The following is a 9,452-nucleotide window of genomic DNA, read 5'->3' as shown; positions in this document are numbered from 1 at the left end:
CTCACGTTGCATAAGATATATAAGTTTTTAGAAGATCAAGTATAGGATAAGTTCAGAACAGTTAATTAGATAATCATTCAGATGTATGGTACCAATACAAATTTATGGGTGGACGTACAAGCCACGAACCTAAGCGTGGTTCACCTTAATATGCTAGTATACTATTAGCGGCTCCTCTTGCAGTCGTGGGATATGGGGCCAGTGTACGACCTTGCACATAAGATTAAGTGTGTGGGCCGGTATGATAAGTAAGATAACTCAGATAAGTCAAGATAAGTCATCAATGTCATAACATACGTATGAACAATCATGATTTTAAGTTCTCAGAATGAAATATTTTATGTAAAACCTTATGTTAAGTATGTTTATGTTATGATAGATTTTTTATTGAGTTATCGACTTATTTTAGTTTATTTTTATGTTTTTATACCACCACAAGTTAGAATATTTATGAAGGTAGAATTGCGGGATTAAATTTAATTCAGAGAGGTGTGACAATGACTTAAATCATATATAAAGATTTTAAATTATGATTTTTATAGCACGAATTTTGAGAAATTTTAATATGTGCTTCCATGTACTCTCTCATAAATGATTTTAATATTTTAATACAAAACTATTTAAATTAGATTGTTCTTAAACCTAGGAAGCTGGGTGTTAAATTGTCAATCAAAATTGTCCTGTGCCTCCACCACATTGCTCCAGGTTTTCTAAGCTACTTGTATCTACATTTAACTTTAGTTTCCCTCTTTTGGTTTCTTCCAAATCAAGCTTGCAACTTTACTAATTTTTGTGGGCAAAATTGGAAATCCCAGATAGTGTGGAACGAGTTCATCCTAAGCCAGTAACATTTTTACTCGAGTCATCTTCCCATAGCTTCAAGGATAGTGCTCAGTGGTGAGTGCTTCTGAGCTTTGTGATTCATAGCATAACACAAAAAAACAAAAGAAAGGATCTTGAGCCTCGTATAATGCTGCCTTGCACTCCCTAGCTAACACGTAGAAAAAACCCTCATTCAAATATTATACACACTTGTTCAACATAATTATAAACTGTTTATTTTCAGACCGAAAGGAGTGGCTTGGCTGCCAAGCATATCTCGATGAATCGGTAGTGATACAAGTCTGACCATGTTATAGCAGAGTCCAAAAAAGTCTCACTAATTTTTCAACGGTTGTGTTTTTGGTAATATCATTAAAAAATACTTAATAAAAAAAATTATTTTTTGGATTCGGGAGAAATCATCGGAAGCACTGTTCGGGTGAAATAGCATTTTTATTTGGAAGTTTGGAACGGTAACATTTGGCGGCAGACTATAATTTCTGAAACGTTATTATTGAGTGAAGGAATAGGCTTCCCAGAATGAAGTCAAACCCTCCGGATTCGCATAATCTGTTTCAGAAGACTAGTCGGACCACAGGAGTTTGGACTCCAACCTGAGTTTTCTTAGAAACTCGTGAGCGTTACAACAGCCACCTTTTAAGCTTTTCCTCTCAATATTATGACAAACAGCTGAGTGTCCCTCTGAGTTTGAGCTATTCTCTTCAGTTTCAGTTCTTCCCTTTCTCTTCCATATCTGACCCTTCTCTGCTACTCTTAGTCAGTCACACTGCAGAGATGGATATCTATAAAGGTTCTTGATTTTCACCCCCTTCTTTATTTTTTATTTCCTTTCGTTCTTCTCTAGCTTCACCTACTGATCCTTTTATTCATGCTTTAGATAAACACATCCTAGTACATTATCTGGTTTAGGTAGTTTACCAACTTTACCGTTTAATTTCTTCTCTGCATATGGTTGTGGATCCAAGCTTTTCTGGATTACCCGACTTCGTAAAGTTATCATGGTCCCTGACCATACAGCCTTACCCAATTCCAATTACTCCCGGGACATTTGTTTCCTCGGAAATGCATTTCCTCCACCTGCTCTTCCCCCGGCGGCAGAGCCATATGCTCCGTCCGCTGCTGCTGGTAGCTTGAGACCGACGTCTATGGGTGCGAGTCCTCCCTCGGACTCGTCCTCGGACGAAAGCGAGTACTCGGAAACGGTTCTCAAGTTCATGACCCAGATACTTCTGGAAGATAACATAGAGGACAAGCCCTGCATGTTTTTCGATCCTTTGGGTCTGCAAATCACCGAGAAATCGTTCTATGATGCTCTCGGTAAGAAATATCCTCCTTCTCCCAATCAATACAAGCCGCCCTCTTATATCAATCACAATCCTGATACTAAAAACAGGAGTCACAATGGTCCCAAAAGTAATTTTACAAACACTGATCCTCAGTTGCTTGGTCATCTTGGGGAGTACAACTCCTCTTTTTCACAAGCTACTCTCCCTGGTCACTATGTTTCTCAGCCCGATTTGCAGTCCAATAGGGAGTCACAGCCTTTCGCCAATCCGTCGAATGGTGTGTCTACCATTGCTGATGGGCTAGAGCTTTTGACTAGGAACTTTTTACTTGATACTGAATCTATGTTGCAATTTAGGAGAGGGTTAGAAGAAGCTAGTAAGTTCCTTCCTAGGAGTAATCAGATGGTTATTGATTTGGAGAGAAGCAATATAAGACATAGATACAACCCTGGAAGTTTCAGCAAGGTGTCACAACAGTGGGAGGGAGAGGATCAAAAGGTGGAGAAGAGTGAGAGGGAAAATTTGCTGATTGGGTCTAGAAAGAAGAATCATGAGAGGGAAGATGTAGATTTAGAAGAAGGGAGGATTAATAAGCAGCCCGCGGTTTCTGCAGAAGAGAATGAATTATCCGACTTGTTCGATAAGGTTCTGCTTTCTACTGATGCACTTTCTACATTGGGGAGTGACAATAAGGTCGAGCAGAATGAAGCAAACAGTGCCTCACATACATATCAACAGCCACAACAAGCTAATGGTGGTAAGAATCGCGCAAAGAAACAGAGAAAGAAGAAGGATACAGTTGATTTGAGGACTCTTTTGAATCTATGTGCACAAGCTGTTTCAGCAGGTGACAATAGAACTGCTAATGAGTTACTAAAGCAGATTAGGAAGCACTCATCCCCTTTCGGTGATGGGTCTCAGAGGTTGGCCCATTTCTTTGCTAATGGCCTTGAGGCACGCTTGGCTGGTACTGGCACTGGAACTCAAATTTTTTACACAGCTTTAGTCTCTAAGAAGATCTCAACTTATGAAATAGTGAACTCTTATAAAGTTCATCTTTCTGTCTGCCCTTTCAAGAGGATGTCAGTATTCTTTGCCGACCAGATGATTTATAAAGTAGCAGAGAAAGCAACAAGTCTTCATATAATAGACTTTGGTATCCAATATGGTTTCCAGTGGCCAATTCTGATACAGAAACTCTCTAAAAGATCTGGTGGACCTCCCAAACTACGTATTACAGGCATAGAGCTTCCCCAACCTGGATTCCGTCCAACAGAGGCACTCGAGGAGACTGGTAGTCGCTTGGGAAAGTATTGTGAGCGGTTTAATGTTCCTTTCGAGTACCATGTCATTGCATCACAGAACTGGGAGACTATCCAGATTGAGGACCTCAAGATTGACAGGAATGAGATGCTTGCTGTGAACTGTTTGTACCGGTTTAAAAACTTGCTTGATGAGACATTTGAAATAGAGACCAGTCCTCGGGATGCAGTTTTGAACTTAATCAGGAGGATGAATCCCAATATTTTTGTATATTCAATCTGTAATGGAGCCTACAATGCTCCCTTCTTTGTCACAAGGTTCCGAGAGGCACTCTTCCACTTCTCTGCGCTGTATGACATATTTGATGTTACACTACCCCGGGAAAACAAAGAGAGGTTGTTGTTTGAGAGAGAGTTCTATGGGAGGGAGGCAATGAATGTCATAGCATCTGAGGGCTTGGAGAGGGTTGAGCGGCCAGAGACATACAGGCAGTGGCAAGTCCGGACGAAGAGGGCTGGCTTCAGGCAACTTCCGTTGGACAAGGACATTGTGAACATATTAAGGTCTAAGTTGAAGGAATGGCACCACGAGGATTTTGTACTTAATGAAGACAACCACTGGATGCTTCAGGGATGGAAGGGTCGGATTGTCTATGCTTCCTCTTGCTGGGTGCCAGCTTAGGGATCTTGCAATGGGTGTTTGTGAAAAATCAAGTGCTGAGCTGGTGATCATACTTTTAAGTAACAAATGATAATTCTCGTACAATTTTCAATGTCTTCCTCTCTTGCAAGTCTACCATGCAACCATATCAACAATTGCGCGCAGTTTTAAAAAATATGTATACTTTTATAATTTAAAAATTATTATTTGAAGTTATTGCATAGATGTTATACAGACTACAGAGAACCTCAACTTGGTTATGAATGATCTTAGAAAAATTTTATATTTCCAAAATTATTTCAGTACTCGACTATAAAGTAGTTCTATATATGTTTGCTTAATATCTCTGGAAAATGCATATGTTGGCAGTGATGATACAAACGAATGCTTGCCTAATGCCTATTTTTTGGTTATGGGATGCATCTGCGTTGGGGATTGCCTCTCTGATTTTTGTAGAAACTATTTAGATTCATAAGTTAGTAACTTGGTGCATTGGCAAAGGAGATCGAGCACGCTGGAATTCTTTATAGAATGAAGAGATTTTGAAGTGCTGCATCATGCAGCCTGCTCACCAGTCACCTGTATTATATATTGCCACATAACTACCTCCAACTCTGCCACCACCAATTAGAAATATAATCACCATTTCCCAACTTTCCTTCTCCTTTGTGATTTAGCCTTTCAGTCATGGTCTCATTTCAAATCTGAGTTGAAGTGTCTACGCCCCTTGTGTCGCAACATTTGCTCGCCAAGTCTCTTTGGTTAATTCACCAAGTGTCTACACGGTATAAAATCTGATATAGTTGACCCTACAGCTAGTCAACCCAATCTTTGTAGACAGTGGCAGAACTATAAATTTTTCTAAAAGGGTGCCAACTTTAGAAAAGTATGACACGTTTATGTAAAATAACAAGAGACAAATCTTAATCTTTAATTTCATGAAAAATCATAAAAATATAACTATATATATAAAGATAGATCTCTCGATAATTTGCTAGATATATGAAGAGATAACATTCTAAAAATATAACTTCTGTTTCAAATTTATGACGACAATGTTTCGTGGATATATATTTGTCCATAATAATTTTTGCAACAAAATATCTAGAATTCGTTTTCTTCATAAACACTATTAAGTGGTCTTTTAGAAGCTTATATTTTATTCTAGTATGTAAGTTAATTTATTAAGTTTAATATAAAATTTAGATATTTTGGTGTTACATTAAGTATATAATGCTATAATTGAGATCTTAAATAATTTTTTTCTTGGTCAATGAAGTATAGGGGACAAAAATTGTCAATTATTTTTCATATAGATCATCAAAATTAAATAATTTCTTGAGTTTATTTCACTTTGAATTTCATATTAAGAAGCCTTTTTTTTTAAGGAAGAGGATGAGACCCTAATTTTATTGATAAACTTTCACTTATGGTGGAGGAATACTTTATACAAAAAGAGAAAGATGGTTACAACATCTGAAATCCCAAAATCAGGCTCTTAAGAAAAAAGAAAACCATTCTTAGGAACGAAACAAGAATGAAGATACAAGAAGAAGCTAAGAATTCCAGAATTAATGCTGAAAGTTGGTAATACCTACGTGGTCCAAAGCAAAAAGTCCAACCATATGTTTGGGAAGTTCAAAAATAGAAGAGAAGCTTATAGTGCTGCCCAAAGCTCCATGATTAGCAAGACTATATGCTAGTTCCCTTCTTTGTAAAACATGAGTAACGCTAAAAGAAAAGAAATGATTGAAATGTAAGATACTATTTCAAAGATTAGCATATTTCCAAGGGGGTGAGAATTCTTATTAAACCAATTCACCACAAGTAGAGAATCAATTTCCACAAGAAGGTCATGAACACTCAATTCATAGCACAAAGCAAGCCCAACTTTTAAAGCAGGCAACTCTGCAAAAATGTTAGTACCTATATCAAGATAGCAAGAAAAACCAGAAACAAAAGAGCAATCATGCGACTGAAGAACCCCCTTCACAACCACCAGATCGTGGATTGTCTTTAGAGGCACCATCGATATTAAGCTTGAGAGATCCTTGAGGATGGGCTAACCAATGAATAAGGATGGGGTTTCTTTTATCTGGATGGAGGTTGGGGGAGTGTGTAGATGATGAAGGACAGAGATATTAGTAGAGGATGGCAGAAATATTAGTAGAGGATACAAGAGAACAATGCTTAATGAGAGAATTAAGGTCTCTTAACCACTTATTGATTTTATGAATGATAGTGGCAGAAAGGGTATAAGAGTTCTCAAAACGAGATTTATCTCTAACAAGCCTAAGTTCCCAAAAGATAAGGAGAGGAAGAAAGTGAGCGAGTAAATGGAGTTGATCTGTATCTCTAAAGGAGGATCACCAATAAGTGGCATTAAGTTTTCAATTGTGATAGATTGTGTTTGTGTAGCTAAAGATAGTTGAGAAATGTTGCCATAGCTCTTTGGAAAGCTTACAATTGGAGAAGACATGATCAGAGGTATCACCATTCCTATCCTTGCAGTTATTGCATTTGGAAGCCATAAGGATCCCACAATGTTGGATCTTGTCATGAAAAGGAATGCCATTAAACCATAACTTCCAAAGAAAAACAAAAATCTTAATAGAGATGGTTTTATTTCAAATGAATGGCGCTAAAGAAAAGGTAGAATAGTACTCCCTAAGAAAACTTTAGGCAAATTTGGAGAAGAAGATACCATCTTTTTTGTGCTTCCAAATATGGATATCAGGGCCTTTTTTTTTTTTTAAAGGGAAGAGATTGACCTCAATGACGAGGGGTTGGCCACCGAGGTTGTGGATCAAATTAAGATTCCAACCATTTGAGGACAAACATCTTTGATTTGTAAACATGGGTTAGAAATAATGAAACCTTTTTGGATAAAGGGAACCATTGTCTGCCCAATTGTCATGCCAGAAATTAATAGAGCCATCACGAATATTCCATTGACTCTCGTTGTGAATGATGGGAAGAAATTTGCAAATGGTTTTCCAGGAATGAGAGACATAGGCTTTGGCAGAAATAAGATCCAAGGTGGGGCTATCATTCATATATTCTTGGTAAAGAAAGTTAGCCCAATGAGAGTTCGAGTTAACGAATGTCCAAGCTAATTTACAGTAAAGAGTATCGACAATGTCATGTAAGTTTCTAATACCAAGACCACCTTCCGATTAAGGACATTAGATGTGATTCCAAGAAATCCAATGTTTTTTATTGTTACCATTAATATCACCTGAGAAGAAATTAACAAAAGATTTGTGATTGGAATCAATGATTTTTTTGGGAAGGTTGAGGACTGAAAAGGTATCAATAGGAATAAATGAGCCTAATATTGTATAATAAAAGACTTTGGGATACAAATTAATAAGTTTGTTATTTCTTGTAAACTTAACTTTAATATAATTCAAGAGGGGCCACATAACAGATAATACATAATATATAGAAAATTATAAAAAGTTTTGGGGGCTATAGAAAAATAAAATAAAATTGGAGAGGTAGAGACATTTATATGTATATTTGAGTTTTAGAAAATTTTGAAGAGCATATGAGAATCATGAATTTTTGGGGCTTGTGGTATGGGGGCCATTTTCTATATATATAGAATTATGAAAAAAATTTGGGAGGTATTTTGAATTTAGAAAAAAAAAAAAAATCTTAAAGGAGCTTCAAGTGGTTCTGCCATTGTTTGCAAAATAGACTGAGTCAAGTTTGCAACTTCGCAAACAGTGACTTGGGGGGCTTCTCCTCCTCCCCTTCTTGCCTATTTACTTTACCAACATTTGACTTGCCCCTTTTTCTTTCACTTATAAAAAGAAAAATGAAAAATTCTAAAATTTTTCCTAACAATCCTTTCAATGACTTCTCACTAAACACCTAATGCGTGTCTCATTCTCTTCAATTTGTGAAAATGTTATGATCCTAAATGTTACAGACTTATCTGGAAGGTCTTTTATAGGATAGAAATATACTTATTTTGGTGTTGACGTGTCCCCTAAGCCCTGCTAGGGTTTTTTCCTCTTTGAGGTTCCGCTGCATGGATGCAGTAGGGGCTATTGTGGGTGCCCCAGCTCATCCTTGATCATACACTGACTTGGTGGAGCAAACACCTCAACCCATCTCTAAGGTGGAGGTGTCTCTACGTCCCTTGAAGGTATTTGAAGGAGTGCCTTATGTCTCCTTTACGAAGGAGGAGATTGAGCGTTGTACTCAATCTTTCAAGTTTTCGTTAGTCTTGAAGTTCCTGCGCAGAAGGCGATCACTGGACACTTTTAGAGCCTTTTGTAGGCAGCGTTGGGGGATGACAGTTCAACCGGTGATTTTGGCAATGGCTAGTTCTAGATCAGTTTTTGTAAGGTTCGAATGAAGATGACTTTATCAAAGGTTTCTCATGTGAGGCTTCTGAAATTAATGGTGTTCCATTGGTCTCTTGACTATGTTGAAGATCAGGAACCGTCTGTGGTTCCGGTATAGATTTTTTTACCTGGACTTCCTCCAAATTATTATCATGAATCTTTCTTGAGGAATATTATGTTTCCACTGGGGCAGTTTATTCGAAGGGATAATTGTACATGTTGTGCTATGAAGATGAATGGTGTACGGGTTTGCATTGAAATGGATATTTCTAAACCGCCTATGGAAGAGTTTTGGAATGGTATTCCTAACCAACCATCAAGCTAGTTATAGACTATGGTGTTTGAAATGCTTCCTACATTTTGTACGCACTGTTGCATGCAAGGGTACAATTTAAAAACGTCTACTAGGGACAAAAAGAAAACTGAAGGAGGGGATGGTAAAATGTGAACGGGCTGGAGTAGGAAGGATAAAAAAGTGGATGGAGAGGCTGGAAATAGTAAAGAGGTGGGTGTCACTGTTGAACAACCGAGTTAAGAGCATCTGAAAGAGAATGACATCAATTTGGACAAAAGTGACAATACATAACAAAAGGAATCATTTTTGAAAGAAACAGTTGGTGGTTTTTGGTGGTGAGGAACCAGAAGCAAAGGTGCAATTGGAGAAGCATGGACTGTTGTGGAGGTTGATATTGAGAATCCAGGAGGTTTCCTACGGGTGGAGGGAAAAGATGGGAAGACAGGATTGGAGGAGGAAAGGGCAGATTTTCCTATTTTGGAGGGAAACGTGTTTGTGCAACCTAAGGGTGGGAGGGAAGAGGGCGAATTGGAGGTGGTGCGGGTTTTTGGAGGGGGGGTGTATGATGGTATGGTGTCATGAGTGAACATTGAGGTGGAGGATCTTAACTTGGGGAAAATTGGGGAGATAGCAAGGGATGGTGTGGTGGAGGATGGTGGACTAGAAACTGATTTGCTAGTACAGTCAGATTATAAACTAAATATGGGACTTGAAAATCTAGGTAAAGGAAAAGCATGTAGTTCGGAT

General features: G+C 38.0%; 1 protein-coding gene across 1 annotated transcript; it reads left to right on the top strand.

Annotated features, from left to right (window-relative positions):
• Window positions 1–1,352: 1,352 nt before the first annotated feature.
• Window positions 1,353–4,337, top strand: LOC122291559 (scarecrow-like protein 34). The gene has a single exon (XM_043099342.1). The coding sequence runs from the start codon at window positions 1,842–1,844 to the stop codon at window positions 4,071–4,073; it is 2,232 nt and encodes a 743-aa protein (XP_042955276.1). The 5' UTR covers window positions 1,353–1,841; the 3' UTR covers window positions 4,074–4,337.
• Window positions 4,338–9,452: the final 5,115 nt, after the last annotated feature.

The sequence above is a fragment of the Carya illinoinensis genome, chromosome 13, assembly GCF_018687715.1.
Source record: "Carya illinoinensis cultivar Pawnee chromosome 13, C.illinoinensisPawnee_v1, whole genome shotgun sequence".
NCBI lineage: Eukaryota > Viridiplantae > Streptophyta > Magnoliopsida > Fagales > Juglandaceae > Carya > Carya illinoinensis.
The sequence above is the reverse complement of the archived record's forward strand: the minus strand, read 5'-3'. Positions and strand labels throughout refer to the sequence as shown.

What these genes read in the sequence shown, in the direction of transcription:
- LOC122291559 (XM_043099342.1), top strand. Translation starts at nt 1,842, where the DNA reads ATGGTCCCTGACCATACAGCCTTACCCAATTCCAATTACTCCCGGGAC.